This window comes from Notamacropus eugenii, chromosome 1 (assembly GCF_028372415.1).
Source record: "Notamacropus eugenii isolate mMacEug1 chromosome 1, mMacEug1.pri_v2, whole genome shotgun sequence".
Lineage (NCBI taxonomy): Eukaryota > Metazoa > Chordata > Mammalia > Diprotodontia > Macropodidae > Notamacropus > Notamacropus eugenii.
The window spans coordinates 601896790-601912787 of record NC_092872.1 but is presented as its reverse complement, the minus strand read 5'-3'; the positions used below and the strand labels follow the sequence as shown (position 1 = coordinate 601912787).

The window sequence follows — 15998 nt, the reverse complement described above, 5'->3', positions numbered from 1 at the left end:
ACTGTGGGTGATCATCATGATCATTCCTAAGCCTTTCATACTTGTTTTTCAACATTGTTGTTGTTCAATAAAATGATCTCCCAGTACTATCACATTATTCTGCATCAGTTTATACAAATTTTCCTAAGTTTTTCTGAAACTGTGTTTCATCATTTCTCATAATACAATAATGTTAATGCAATGTTAATAAAGCTTATTGTGGGGTCAAATGGATAGGAAAATAAGTGAAGTTAGAACATGTGATGAAGGACTGGGTAAATAAATAGGAGGGACCAAGTTCATGATAAAACTAAAGAACAGGTTCAATAGGAAGGAGGTCATGGGAGAAATAGAAAGATAGGAAGTTGTAGTCAGAAAGGGTAATTTCAGAATACAAAATCTTGAAGACAGAATAGTTTGAAGGCATGGTGAAGTCTAAGATGTGCCCTGGATGTGTGGCTAAAATAAAGGTCAGTTGGAGGGTAGAGAAGTTGAAAAGGTTGAAGAGTTACATGATCAGTGTATGATGGGGGTCATCAAAAAGGACATGAAGGATCACATAGGATGTTTGTAGGACATAAAGTGGAAAGGAGGACTGAAGAAGATAGAAGTCTGGACTCTGGAGTCAGCAGATTCATCAGATAGGATAGGGTCAGGGTGGTATAAATAGTTGGCATGGCTTCAAAGAAGACTATTAAATGGTGATTGCAGAACAAAGGACCAGAATTGAGAGTGGAGAGCAAGAAGTGTGCCTCTCTCTTGCTTTATAGGCTGGAAGAAATGGGAATCATGGCCACCACTGCAAAGTTTGATGTGTCATAAGGGGAAGCCAATTTGAAGATGTAGAGAAGTATAAGAAGTGATAGGGGATTGAGAGGAGTATAGTAAAACGGAAGTTCTAGAGGATGTGGTGGAAAGAGTAATAAAAGTTCTCAGGGATAGATTGGGCTTAGGGAGAAGAAAGTTGAGATGACTGGAGTGATTAGGGGAGAAAAAGGGAGGGTGGAAGAATTTGCTCTTTTATTCAGGAATTGAAAGTTTGAAGAGACATGTTTAGTTAAATGATTATTGAGCCATTCATAAAATGGTTTTGGCATAAATGTTAATGCTTTACATTTTTGTTTTAAATGATGTTTTCATTCTATAATTTAGTTTTCTTCCTGAATAATTTCTAATGCTTTTGGTTACTTCTACTAAGTTTATGACAATGAAATATGTCTAAGGAACACATCTTCTCCATTAATAGAGCTATGATTGGTAATGCTAACGTAACTAACGACTACCACGTTAGTAGTTTTTGTATCTCTTACATCAAATAATGTAGTCCTAGGTTCATAGTACACTCTCAATTCATATTTTGTTGCTATATTTGTTATTTACTTGAAAAAATTAAATTTCATTCCTTTATAGTTTCAAAGAGCCTCCCTTCCTACTTGGAGTTCTGAGACCAAATGTGAAGTTGCAACAGGCAGAAAAGTTATTTGAAAACCAACTTATTGGCCCGGAGTCCATAGCAAGCATTGGTGGTAAGCATGTGAAACCATTAAATTCTTCCATTACTTTTAAATTGTTCTGATTTTCTTGTTTTGCTGAGAAATATCATTACTTATTTTTTATTTCTTGGAAGAAGTCTATTCTGGGGCAGTACCAAATGTTGTTGGCTTCCCAACTTTCCAAGTAGAAATCTATATTGCTTATTAGTTTTGGAATATTTATATAATTAGTTGGACAACTTGTTTTTAATTTTTAGCCTAGTCAGTTAAAATGGAAAGCCCAATTTTAATAGTAATTAATTTGAAGGTGACCTGTGCTGGGTATCATGATATATTTTGTGTGTGTGTGTGTATTTTTTGAAATACAAGAAGATGAAAAATAACATTGATGGTCTAGTTATGAAAGTTTAATTTATTTGCAAAATTGAAAGGATAACTGTTGCCTAGCTCCAGTTTGCCTTCCTCTTAATTAATTTTGTTGAAATGAAGAGACAATTTCCAATTAGTGTATTAACTGTTTTTGGTAGAACTTCTTTGCCTATCTGGATTGTGTTTGTCTTTTGTTCTCAAAGAGGACCATGACATCAAGATGATGACATGACTTGCAGTTGACTTTGATTTGAGTGAGGGAGGGCTGTACAAGATCACCAACCTCACTTTCTTCTCCTGAGCTATCTGGGTCCAGTGGCCTTAAATTCATCAGGATGACTGGAGATGAACCAGGATGCAATGTGAGACCCTGACCCTTTCAGGCGAAGGTCTTATCACATTCTCACTTTGAGTGAGATACACCCATTCAATGAATGGGCTTCTTTAAGTAGTTACTCAAAGGATAGCCCCTTTAATTTAAAAAAAAAAAAATCAAACTCTTCCCTCCCTTTACCTCCCCTTTCCCTTCATCTCTTCTCCAGTGTTCTACCCAGGGGAAGGCACAATCCATGGCCAAAAGCTGCCTTTTTTCCTTTGGGTTTACTGGCTACATTTCTTGCTCAAAGATCAAGCCTTAAACCCAATTCACCCTGGAGCTCATAGACTAGGCAACAAGTCCCCACCCACCTAGCACAGAGTGAATGTAATTGCCCAATCTAGAAAGTTCACTTAAAAGCAGCCTTGTGTGGACTTAATTTGTACAAGAATTTAGCTGAGCAAGATTGATTTTACTGCAGTGATAAACTGGGAGTCAGTGATCACGATGTAGCTCAGATTCTATCTCAGGTATCTATTGGGTATATAAAGTTGGAGTTATGTATAGGAATAAATAATGGACCAATAAAGAGGATAATGCACCCTACAGCAATGTGAAAAATAATGAGCAGTTCATTTTGGTAAATCACTTTGCATTGCTTAAATATAATGTTTATCACTTCAAAAATCTCAATTTTGTTGTCATTGAAATAGTTGCAGACAAACTTTGATTATTAGGCTGTTTTTATGTCCTTCCTTTCCTGATTGACTATTTTGGGTAGTCTCCATTTCCAAATTTTGGGCCATCTTTTGCTCAGAGCTATGCAATATTTTAGCTTGAAAAAATAATTTTAATGTATTGGACATTTTTCTTTATGGAAGCATAAAATTTTGTTAGTATGGTATTCTTGTAAAGTATTTTATTAAATACAACTTTTAATTTTCTTTCAGAAATGACTACATTTAGAATTTTAGAAAATTTATTTTGTTTTTGTTCTTTGGGTAAAAAGTAAATAAAAGACAAAAGCTCAGATGGAATTTGACTGCTTTAAAAGTTGTTATTATTACTGTTGTTATTATTAGCTACTGCTTCACAAACCTCAGTTCTCCTCTTTTCTCTTAATTCTAAAATCTATTTCGGGCCCTTACTATTGGATGTGTAGGGCAAGTACATGTAAAGAGCTGAGGGTGGCATGAAGATTGTGAATCTGGGTGACTGGGAGGGTGGTATGCTTTAGGAAAATTGGAAAGAGGAGAAATTTTTTTGGTGAAAGAGATAATGACTTATCTTTTGGATATGTTGAATTTGAGATACCTCTGGGATATCCAGTCCAGTTTGAGATGTTCAAAAAGTGGTCATATGTGGCTTAAGAATCATATATATATACATATAGATAGATAGATAGATAGATAGATAGATAGATAGATAGATAGATAGATAGATAGAGAGATGATCATTGAATCCCTGGAAACTGATAAGGTAGTTGGTCAAAAGACAACAGAAGAGGGTGGCTCCAATGCCAGTACTTACTTAGAACAGGTTGGAATGAGAAGAGGCTCTCCCAAATCACTGAGCAATTAAGAAAAGGGTGAGGCTCAGACTTTGTGTGTCTTTGATTTTTTTTTTTTAATACCCTTATGTGACTACAAAGCTGTGGCAGGGAAGCTGGACCTATTTAATCTTGTCCTGGGGACAGTTTTGTCTCCACTTAGAGAAAATAAACCTTGTTAGTAAAAGAGAAGGGATAAGAGTTTGCAGAGAAGAAGCTGCATCAGGGAAATGCTGTTAAATATTAATCCTATCACACAGGTCCAGATAGAGTCTGGAGAGACATTCATGGTTAATAGCCATGACCAGGACAAAGATGTAGCAAAGAAGATTGAGAAGGAGTTGTCAGACTAGTAGAACCTAGAAAAGAGAGCGTAACCAGAAGGAGCAACACTGCCAAATACTATAGAGAGGTCAAGAAGGGTGAAGATTGAGAAAAAGCCATTAGATTTAGCAATTGAGTGCTCACTGGTGACTTTGGAGGGAATAGTTACAGTTGAATGACCAGGTCAGAGTCAGATTGCATGCAATTCAGAATCTAGGAGAGTGTCAATGGCTTTCTCAAGAAGTTTAGCTAAGAAAAAGAGGAGATATATAAGACAATAGTTAGTGAGGATGTTGGAATCCATGAGGATTTTTTTTTCTTTAAAGGATGAAAGATTTCATGGGTATATTTGTAGTAAGCACAGAAGGATCCAGTAAACAGGGAATAATCAAAGGTTAGAGAGAAGGAGGGTTTTGATGGTGGTGGCAACCTGCTAGAGAAGATGGGAAAGGATCAAAGGTGCATGTTGAGGGATTTGCCTTGGCAAGGAGGAGGGCATATCAGTGACTCTCAATCATTAACATCATACTTTTATATTTTATACGGAAAGAAATTTCTAGTAGTTATTCTGTGACATTTGGTCAACATTAATAATAAACACTGGCGCAAGAAGGTTCTTTGGGTCCAAACTTTCAGAGCATGGGAGGTGTTAAATGGAGAGATTTTTGCAGTGGAACTGTTTGTTTCTTTAGGTATGTCATGCTTCTTTCTCTCTGTTCTAGTTTTCCAATTAATAATAATAATATAATAATAATAATAATAATAGCATTTATATAGCACTTTGCGATTTTCAGAGCACTTTCCATGCTATCTCCCTTAATCTTCACAGCCCTGTGAGGTAGATACTATTATCCCCATTTTACAGATGAGTATACTGAAGCTGAGAAACGTTAAATTGACTTTCCTGGGGTCACAGCTAGTAAGTGTCTGAGGCAGGATTTGAACTTGGGTTTTCCTGATGCCATATAAAGTACTCTATCCACTGTGCTTCCTAGATCTTTTAAAAGTAAATAGAAAATTTTATTTCTAGGTTAATTTAATTTAGCAATCAGTCTTCTAGGAAGGAAAGTTGCAGATTCTTTTGCAATAAGTTACATGATGGATTTTGTATATCTAAAATATTAAAAAGTATGTATTCATAGTACTTGTATGTGTGTGACATATATATACACACACAGTGGATTCTATTAGGTATCCTTTGATCCCTTCTAGTTCTAAATCTATAGTGATATGAATAAAGAGTACCCCACCTTATATTTGCTTGACTGACATTTAGTTCAGCAGAAATTTGTTGACACCTTTTTTGTCCAAGGTCCTTTACTAAGCATGTAGACACAATGATGAATAATGCAGTACTCTCTGCCCTAAAGAAGTTTATAACCTAATATGAAAAATTACACACACACACACACACACACACACACACATAACCCAAGGTATGTTTTGATAGGGGAATGTGGGAGATCTAGACAAAGCCTGGTCTTGACCTTGAAAGCAGAGAATATTTTCACCAGGTGGATAAGGAGAAATGTGTTCCAGGCAGAGAGGATATTACATATGTTAATTTTAAATAGGTAACATCCAGACATATTGAATGGATCTCTAATGGATTATTTATCATTTGTTAAGTACCTAATATATACCAAAACTATTCTTAAGAACAGGGGATACAAAAAGAGGCAAAAGACAGTCTTTTCCTTCCAGGAACTTATAATCTAGTGGGGGAGACAAGAAGCAAACAAATATACAAAGCAAATTATATACAGGATAAATAAGAAATAACAGAGGGAAGGCACTACAATTAAGAGGGGTTGGAGAAGGCTTCCTGCAGAAGGTGGAATTTTAGTTGGGACTTAAAGGAAGACACAGAGGTCAATAGTTAGAGCAGAGGAGGGAGAGCATTCCAGATATAGGGAATAGCCAGAGAAAATGCCCACAGCTAATAGATGGAGTGCTTTGTTTATGGAACAGTCAGGAGATCAGGGTCTCTGCATAGAAGGTGTAAGGTGTAAGAAGACTGGAAAGGTAGGAGGAAGCTAGGTTGTAAAGGGCTTTGAATGCCAAGCAGAGCATTTTGTAATTGCTCCTATAGGCAACAGGAAGTTACATGACTGGACTTGCATTTTAGGAAAATCACTTTAGTGACTGAATGGAGTATGAATTGGTGTGGAGAGACTTGAGGAAGGCAGACCCACCAGCAGGCTATTGCAGTAATCAAGGCATGAAGTGCTGTGGCCCTGCACAAGTGGTAGCAGCAGCAGAGGGGAGAAGGGGGCATATTGAAGAGATGTTGCAGATGGACAGATCTTGGCAACAGCTTGGATATAGGGATGAGAAATAGTGAGGAATCCAAGATGACTACGGGGTTTCCATCCTGAGAACCTGGAACTTTTAAAACAATCATTACTTCCTGTATTAACAGGGAAGATAGGAAGGGGGAAAAGATTAGGAGGAAAAATAATTCTGTTTTGGATATACTGAGTTCAAGATGTCTAGTGGACATCTAATTTGAGATGTCTGAAGGACAGCTGGCAATATAAAATTGGAGGTCAGCAGAGAAGTTGGGGCAGGATTGGTAGATTTGAGAATCATTACCATAGAGATGGTAATTAATCCATAGGAGCTGATGAGATCACTAAGTGAAGTAGTATAGAGGGAGAAGAACAAAGGTCTCTGGATAGAACCCTGAGGTACACCTGTAGTTAGAGGGTGTGAGCTGGAGGAACATCCAGCAAAGGAGACACAGAAGGAGTGGTGAGATAGGTAGGAGGAAAACCAAAAGAGATGTCTCTAAAACCTAGAAAGCAGAGAGAATCAAGGAGGAGAGAATGATCAGCAGTATCACAGGCTGCATAGAGATCAAGGAGAGTGAAGGAAAAAAGGCCATTGGGTTTGGCAACTAAGAGAACATTGGTAACTTTGGAGAGAGTAGTTTCAGTGGAATAAAGTTGGAAACTGGATTGTAAGGCTTTACTTCTTACAAGAAGACAGTGAGAGAGAAAGTGGAGGCACCTTTTTAAGGTGAAGACAGTCTTTTCAAGGATTTTAGCTGCAAAGGGCAGGAGAGATATAGGATAGTAGTTAATGGGGATGGAGGGATCAAGTAGTAAGTTTTTTTAGGATGGGAAGCATGTGCATATTTGTAGACAATAGGAAACGAACCAACAGAGCAGAAGAGATTGAAAATAAAGAGGATGTCAGAGGGACAATCTTTTGAAGGAGATGGGTTGGAATAGGTTCACTTGAACAGGTGGAGGGGTTGGCTTGAAAAGGAGTAAAGTCATTTCATCAGATGAGACAGGGATGATGGAGATAGTTGCAGAAATCATCTGAGTGGTAGCAGATGAGGAAGAGGGGAGAAGAGGGAGTTCATGGTGAATGACTTCAATTTTTTTCTGTAAAATATGAGGTAGGTTCTTGACTGAAAGAGTGGAGGGAGGGGGAGTGAACTCATAGGAGGTTTGAAAAGGGGTAAAAAGGTTTGGAAGAGCCACTGTGGAGAGTGGAATAGTGAGTTGATAAGGGAGGTGTATAGTAGGATTGTCTAATAGCAGTAAGGGCCCAGTATATATAGCATATATAGCATAAGTTTGTAGTGGGAGGACAAAGACAAGAATCACACAGTCTAAGAAGACATAGTTATGTTGTGTTCTGTGTTACTGGAGGGAGTACCCAAGAGATTACAGGTCCTTTGAAGTATTCCTTAATTTTCTATTGATGTTTAGATTAGTGGCTATATGACTTTCTCTCGGCATTCCTCTAAACACTCACCATTGATCATATGCATCCTGAGTTATATTCAGACCAAAGAGACAATCCTTTAAGCATAATATGCTGAGTTTTGCCCTCAAAAAGTTTTTTTCCTATGACTACCTTTTATCTTATGGCATAGTGAAGAGTTAAAAATCATTTGTAATTTTTTTGAGCATCATTTTGGAAGATCACATATATTAGATGTATGAATATTTATGATGTTGGAACTTGGTAGAGAAGTCAAGTAACATCTCCTCCCTATCTTTTTCCAGATGTTTTGTTTACTGGTACTGCTGATGGTCGGATTGTAAAACTTGAAAATGGAGAAGTAATCACAATTGCCAAACTTGGTAAAGGCCCTTGCAGTAAGTCAATGAAAAGTTCTCATACATTTCTTGAAATCTTCTGGAGAGACACTGAATTATTTCATATAACTACTTGAAGTTAGAGATCAGATAAACTTTCAAGGAGGCATGGTCTACCAATGGAAGGAGCAACGGTCAGGAAGTTGAGAGACCGTGGGTTCTACTAACAGCTTGCCTAAGACTATCCATATGACCTAATGACTACTGGAATAACTTTAGCCATGCTGCCCAGCTTCTCTTTACTTTGGTTTTCTCAAAGTACAGTGTAATGATAATTTAAATGGGAAGATCCTTCCCTTCGTTAATAGACCCCTGTGACCTGCCTGGGTCTAGAAGTCTGAGTCACATGGAGCCTGTGGTGGGAGGAGCTTGCTGATTGGGTGGAACAGGAAGGGGGGGATCAGGAAGGGTGGAGCAGAAATGAGAGGAAGTGAAAGAGAGCAGTGAGATCTGGGAAAGAGCAGAAAGCAACTAGTGTGAGTGGGAGATCTTGTTTGTGATTTTGTTTAAGGGAGCCTGTTTGTGATTTGGTTAAGGGAGCTGGTTTGTGGGAAGCCTGACAGAGGGAAGGCTTGGGACGGATGGTAGTGCCCCTTGCATTGTTATTGTATGTAGATTTCTTTGTTGCTATGATGGATTTGGTTTTCTGGTTTTGGGATTTGGCTTTCTGGTGTTTGAATAAATGTTTTGGTTTTGTCTTTCATATGAAGAGTCTGTTATATTTTGCGATTCAGAACTATGCTGGCATATTCATAGCCACCATAGGCACTGTGAATGTTGTATCGATGCTATATACAGTACTAATATAGGGAAATATCCTCTACTGCATTCTTCATTTTCATGGACCAGTAATCATTCTTCTGTGAACCTCATAGTCAATGTAGACTTCAGTGTTGCCACATAAATCCTTTGTCTTTTTTTAGATGGCACTGTAGCTGTTACATTACTCTGTATAGAGTTGAAAGCTGTTTGAAATGGGAACTGTCCAAAAATGATTTAGCTTTTGGAAACAGAAGTTGAACACTTAAAATAGATCCATAGACTGACATAAAACTGTGTTTGAAAGGTTAGTTTTGTGTTTTCTGATTAATAGAAAAAAGTTCTTTAGGTTAGGGAGATGGTATAGCCCACTAAGATAAATGGTAGCTTTTGAAGGCTATCACTAACTTATTTTATTAACTGAGAAAAGTCTGAAAATCCTAAGACAAAGATGAAGCTAGATAGTGGTGGTTATTACTAAGCACATTCTCACCCTTTCAATAAGTCAGTGTATTGTACAGAAATCGTGACTGAGCTGACAAGACAGCATTAAACTGGTGAAACCTTAGCTATATATTAGTCTTTTATTATTAGTATTATGTGTAGGAAAAGAGTAGTAATGAAGACCATGGAAGATAATTAATCTGTTATGGGTAGAATTCTGGTTTGGGAATTAACATTCCTTTCCATTTGTCTTCATAGAAACCAGAGAAGATGAGCCTGCTTGTGGGAGACCTCTTGGCATACGAGTTGGGCCTAATGGTACACTTTTTGTGGTAGATGCTTATCAGGGAATATTTGAAGTGGATCCCAGTACAGGTATGCTGTGACCTCTTATATTATAATTATTTTGGTAATCTCAAACTTTGCTTTGAATTAACTTTATATTCCTTGACTTTAGACATTAGACGTTGGAATTTGAATTACAACAAATCGTTCGGCAATGTTTTCTCATTCACTTAAATATATATATATATAAATCATTAACTTACAACAATTCATTTCAACATTTTATTTTTAAAACTATAAACTTAATAATAATCAACAAAATAAACACATGAAAATGACAAAATAATTTTGTTCTATGTCAGTTTAATGGACTGCCCTGAAGTTGAAGCCTTCTTTGGCTCTGTTTTCCTTCTTTCCTTTTTTAAAAATATAGTTTAGTAACTATATATAAAGTTCTGGTTTTGTTGATTTTTTTTCTCTGCATCACCTCGTAATAGACATTTATTCTTTGTATGCTTCATATGTATTCATTGTTACAGCTTCATAATTTCCACGATTTGCTGTTCTCTAAATATTGGTCATATGGGTTATTTCCAGTGTTTTTTTTTTTAATGTTCTAAATAGAGTAGCTGTGAATGTTTTTATATATCTAGGTCCTTTCATGGTGTTTTGGGGATAGAGCCCTAGCAATGAGATCACTGGGTTGAAAGGTGTGATTTCTTTTGAGGTTCTTTTTGCATATTGTCATATTGCTCTCCAAAATGTTTGAAGTAGCATGCCATTTTACAAATAGTGTTTCTCCAGACCATCTAAATTTGGAATTTTAAAAAATTGCTATGCTAGTGAGTATAGTTTTCTATATGCAGGTTGTCTCAATTTTCTATTCCTTTGATTATTTTGAGAATTCTGAGCATTTTCATACAGTTATTACCAATTTATATTTCTTCTTTCATAAGTTGTCTACTCATTCTATTTGACTATTATTGGTAGTATTACTTGGCATCTGATAGATTATGTGATTGTAAGGAGAAGAGACAGACAAGATGTGAGAGTGACAAAGGCAATGTGTGGTGCAGAGTGCTGGACTGGTCATGGACTTATCCTTTCCAAGGTGAATATTTGCATTCATCAAAAGCGCTGCCCCCAAGGCAAAATGACTACCAGAAGAATTAATGTCATCAAATTAGAGCTCTTCTCTGAGCGTGAACAGTTTGCTGCTGACTTGGAGGGAAAGTTGAGCCAACACACAGTTGGCAACAGTGGAGCAGAAAAAGAGTGGGCAGCTCTCAGAGATTTGATGTACAGCACTGCATTTGCTCATCTGGGTCAGAACACTCACAAACACCAAGACTGGTTTGATGAAAATGATGGGGAAATTCAGAAGCTGCTAAATGAAAAATGAGAACTCCACAAGATTTACCAGCAGGATAGTTCATCCACCTCTAAGAAGGCAGCATTTAATTCCATCAAAAGCAAAGTACAAGCAAAGCTTAGAGAGATGCAGGATTCTTGGCTCAGTAAGAAGGCAGATGAAATTCAGTTTTATGCTGACAGTAACAATCCAAAGCACTTTTATGATTCCCTGAAAGCTATTTATGGACCAAAAACTTATGGTGCATCACAACTACTCAGTGCTGATAGAGCCGCATTGATTAGTGATAAGGACATGATCCTAGAGAGATGGACTGAACACGTCCGTAGAGTTCTCAACAGACCATCATCAATCAATGCTGAGGCCATTGACCATTTACCTCAGGTTGAAGTCAATCCCTCTTTAGCTGAACTTCCAACTGAAGAAGAGGTTTTGAGGGCCATTAGGCTCCTTTCATGTGGCAAAGCACCTGGTACTGATTCTTTTTCAGCTGAGACTTACAAGGTAGGGGGACCATTGCTCATACAAAAGCTGAATGAAATTTTCCAGGTTATATGGCAAGAGGAGCTTATCCCCCAGGAGTTCAAAGATGCCTCCATTGTCCATCTCTATAAGGGTAAAGGGAATAGATTGTCCTGAGACAATCACAGGGAGATCTCTCTCTTAGTCATTGCTGGCAGAATTCTTGCTAGAGTCCTTCTTAATAGGCTGATCTTTCATCTGGAAGATGGTCATGTACCTGAGAGCCAGTGTGGCTTCAGAAAGGGCCAAGGAACAGTTGATATGGTGTTTGCTGCCCGACAACTCCCAGAGAAATGCCAGGAGCAGAACAGAGGTCTGTACACAATGTTTGTGAATCTGACCAAGGTCTTTGACACTGTTAGTCATGAAGGCTTATGAAAAATTATGTCAAAATTTGGTTGCCTGGAGAAGTTCATCAATATTGTATGTTAGTTTCATGATGGCATGTTTGCCCAGGTTCTGGATAATAGACAAAGTTCTTGTGCCTTCCCAGTCACCAATGGAGTGAAACAGGGCTGTGTGCTTGCTCCCATGCTTTTTAGTATGATGTGTTCAGCCATGTTGACAAATGCTTTCAGTGAAGGTGAACATGGCATCAAGGTCAACTACTGTACTAATGGTAAGTTCTTCAATTTGAAAAGGCTACAAGCCAAGACCAAAGTGGAGGGAGTATTGGTGCATGATTTTCTGTTTGCAGATGATTGTGATCTCGGTGCAGCCTCTGAAGCTGAGATGCAACAAAGTATGGATGAATTCTCTGCTGCCTGTGCTAATTTTGGCCTAATAACACCAAAAAAGCACAGATGCTCCATCAGCCACCACCACACCATCCATATATGGAACCATAAGTTACAACAAATGGAGAAGTTTTGAATGCTGTGGATAAGTTCACTTACCTTGGTAGTGTACTTTGCAGGGATGTACACATTGGCAATGAGGTTGATGCAAGCATTGCCAGAGCTAGCTCAGTGTTTGGGAGGCTCCAAAGAAAAGTTTGGGAGAGAAGAGGTATTAGACTGACTACCATCTGAAGGTCTACAGAGCCATTGTGCTGACCTCATTGTTGTATGCCTGTGAAACATGGACAGTCTACCAGTGCCATGCCAGGAGAGTGAATTGTTTCCATATGAACTGTCTTGGGAAGATTCTGAGGATCACCTGGCAGGACGAGGTACCAGACGCTGAAGTCCTTGCTCGAGCTGAATTGCCAAGTATTCAAACTATGCTTCATAGAGTGCAGCTCCGATAGGCTGGCCACGTTGTTCAAAGCCAAATGTATGCTTGTCAAAAAGACTATTTTATGGAGAACTTGCATGGGGCAGGTGATCACATGGTGGCCAGAAGAAATGATACAAGGACACTCTCAAAGTCTCTCTCAAGAGCTTTGGATTTGACTGTGCAACATGGGAGACACTGGCACAGGAGGACCACTCAGCATGGTGTGCGCACATAAGAAAAGGTGCTGTGCTCTTTGTGCAAAGCGGAATTGAGACGGCACAAAGTAAACACAGGATACGCAAATTTGGGATATTCACCCCAAATATTCAAGCGGACTATACGTGCCCAACCCGTGGTAGAGCATGCTGAGCTCATATTGGTTTGATCAGCCACCATTGTACACGTTGAAATTTCACTTTACAATGTTGATTTCATTTGGTTCTCTTCAAAGACAAAGGACAGCAACCAACCAACCAACTAGTAGTAATTAGTAGGGTAATTCTCTTCATGCGTTAATTTTTTAACTGTGCAAAATCCCTTTCCCTTTATGTAATCAAACCCATTAAGTTTTATCTCCAGTAATTTTTCTCGTTGATTAAAAGTCCCTCTTCCCTATTTTGAGACATTTTTCTTTTTTTCAGTTTTTCAAAAAAAAGGATTTAAAAGTATTTAGATTACTGATCTAGTAAGAATTTACTGTGGTGGTATATGGAGTGGATCCAAATCCATTTTTTGTCAATTATCTAATTTTTCCATTAGTTTTTAATGAGTATTGATTTCATTCACTAGTATTTGAGGAATTTATTTAGCAGTGATCTTTTATATTCATTGAGGTCAATTAATGGGTTTTCTATATTCTTTTTCCGGTGCCAGGTAGTTTTTTTTAAAAATTATTTTATATGTTGCATTTTAATATCCAGCTTTATTATTTCTCCTTTGCCCAGTATTCTTTTTCATAGTTCTCAACATTCTTGTCTGTGTTTTTCAATATTAATTTTACTTTGACTTTGTCTAATTCTATAGACTAACATATCACTTTTGCATATTGTATATTAGATTTTGTATATTGTATTAAGTATCTAAGTTAGTATGGGAAGTATTGCCATTTTACCATATTTAGGAGATCTGATCATAAGCAGTTCAGTTCTCCCTTGAATTCTATCAAAATCATTTTATTCATTATAAAGGTCTTTTCATACGTCTTGATTAGTAAGAGACAGCTTGATATAATGGGAAGCATGAAGCAATTTGGAGTTGAAAGAGTAGTGGCCACACCTTAGGTGGTCTGTTCAATATTAACTATCCCATGATTACATAATCTTGGGCAAGCTGTTTAAAATTTCTTGGCCTCAGTTTGCTCATCTGTAAAAATAAGAGTTTAGACTAGGTGATGTCTAGGTGATCCCTCCCTTCAAATACCAAGTCTCTGATTCTAAGTTAGTACCCTTAAGTCATTGACGTAGGTTGGCCTTTTCTTTGCAATTTATAGACTTAGTGCCTAAAGCATTGAGACATTAGGTGACTTGTCTGTGGTCATCAAACTAGTATATTTCAGAGTCAGGACTTGAACCCTGTTCTTCCTGGCTTCAAGACTGCTTCTTTACTACACCACATTTTTTCTCATGGTGTATATGTGATTCTGTAGTGGAGTGGAATGGGAAGGTGGACAAAGACTGAAACAAAACAGTTTTGCCTTTAAGGAGCTTAGGTTATTTATCTTTATATGCAAGACATTGCACATGGCATCTGTATTACTAACATTGAGATGGATTCTGTAGTTCTTCTTAAATTTTATCTGACTGGAAGGGCAAGTACCAAAGGAGGCTACATTTGTGAAAACAGCTTGTTAAATAACAGTTTTTAGCCTCAATAATCTAATAGTTCATAAGATGGTCTTATTTTATGAATGTCTCTATCTCTTCATATCATTTTGTTGTTGTGTCTCTGTGACTCTGAAGGAGTGTCTACTTCTCTCTCCATTTATCTTTGTGTATGTCAGTGTCTGTCTTTCCTCCCTTAATTCACTAAAATTTAGATCTTAAGCTAAAAAAATTTGTTGTATTTGTCAAATTTTTGGGCTTGCTTTGAATTTTAGAAGCAGACAAAAATGAAGGGTTTTAAAAAATATTTTCTTTCTCAAATTTGAACTAAGTTGATTTTTTAAAACTTCCATGGTTACTGATTATATATTTTTTCATATCAGTGGCACTAAATTGAAAAAAAGAAGTTCCTCATCTTTTTGCATGTGTCTTGGACTCCTTTGACAATTTGACCTTTGTATAATGCTTTTAAATACCTAAAATAGATAGGTTTACAAAGGAAATAAATTATATTGAAATAAAGATATACGGACTTCCTGAAATCTATTTTCACTTCCTTTGGGTATACATAGATGCAAGGTTAAGAACCCTTGCCAAAGAGGAAGTGTAGGATATGTGCTTTTAGTGAATTTGTGGTCTAAGAATGTTATTATATTTTGATGTACTTTAGGAAAAAAACTTTAAAAAGCCTTCAGAATTTTGAGTCTTCTAATTTACATGACATTAAACATTTCATTACTTCATTTATTTATTTATTTATTTATTGAACTTTTAACATTTATTTTCACAAAATTTTGGGTTCCAAATTTTCTCCCCATTTGTCCCCTCCCCCCACCCCAAAACACCGAGCATTCTAATTGCCCCTATCACCAATCTGCCTTCTCTTCTATCATGCCTCCCTTCCCTTGTCCCTATCTTCTCTTTTGTCTTGTAGGGCAAGATAACTTTCTATACCCCATTACCTGTATTTCTTATTTCCTAGTAGCGAGAACAGTACTCAACAGTTGTTTCTAAAACTTTGAGTTCCAACTTCTCTTCATCCCTCCCTCCCCACCCATTCCCTTTGGAAGGCAAGCAATGCAATACAGGCCATATCTGTGTAGTTTTACAAATGACTTCCATAATAGTCATGTTGTGTAAGACTAACTATATTTCCCTCCATCCTATCCTGCCCCCCATTGCTTCTATTCTCTCTTTTTATCCTGTCCCTCCCCAAGTGTTGACTTCAAATTGCTCCCTCCTCCCATTGCCCTCCCTTCCATCATCCCCCCCACCCTGCTTATCCCCTTCTCCCTCACTTTCCTGTATTGTAAGATAGGTTTTCATACCAAAATGAGTGTGCATTTTATTCCTTCCTTTAGTGGAATGTGATGAGAGTAAACTTCATGTTTTTCTCTCACCTCCCCTCTTTTTCCCTCCACTAAAAAGTC

At 37.4% G+C, this 15998-nt stretch overlaps 1 protein-coding gene across 7 annotated transcripts in view; it reads left to right on the top strand.

Annotated features, from left to right (window-relative positions):
• The window catches only part of APMAP (adipocyte plasma membrane associated protein), a 59088-nt gene that overhangs the window by 29362 nt on the left and 13728 nt on the right, over positions 1-15998 (top strand). For all 7 annotated transcript variants that reach the window (XM_072634631.1, XM_072634628.1, XM_072634632.1 and 4 more), the window contains 3 exons: positions 1390-1505; positions 8056-8148; positions 9610-9726. In XM_072634631.1, coding sequence (XP_072490732.1) covers positions 1390-1505; positions 8056-8148; positions 9610-9726 — 326 coding nt within the window. The remainder of the gene's footprint in view (positions 1-1389; positions 1506-8055; positions 8149-9609; positions 9727-15998) is intronic.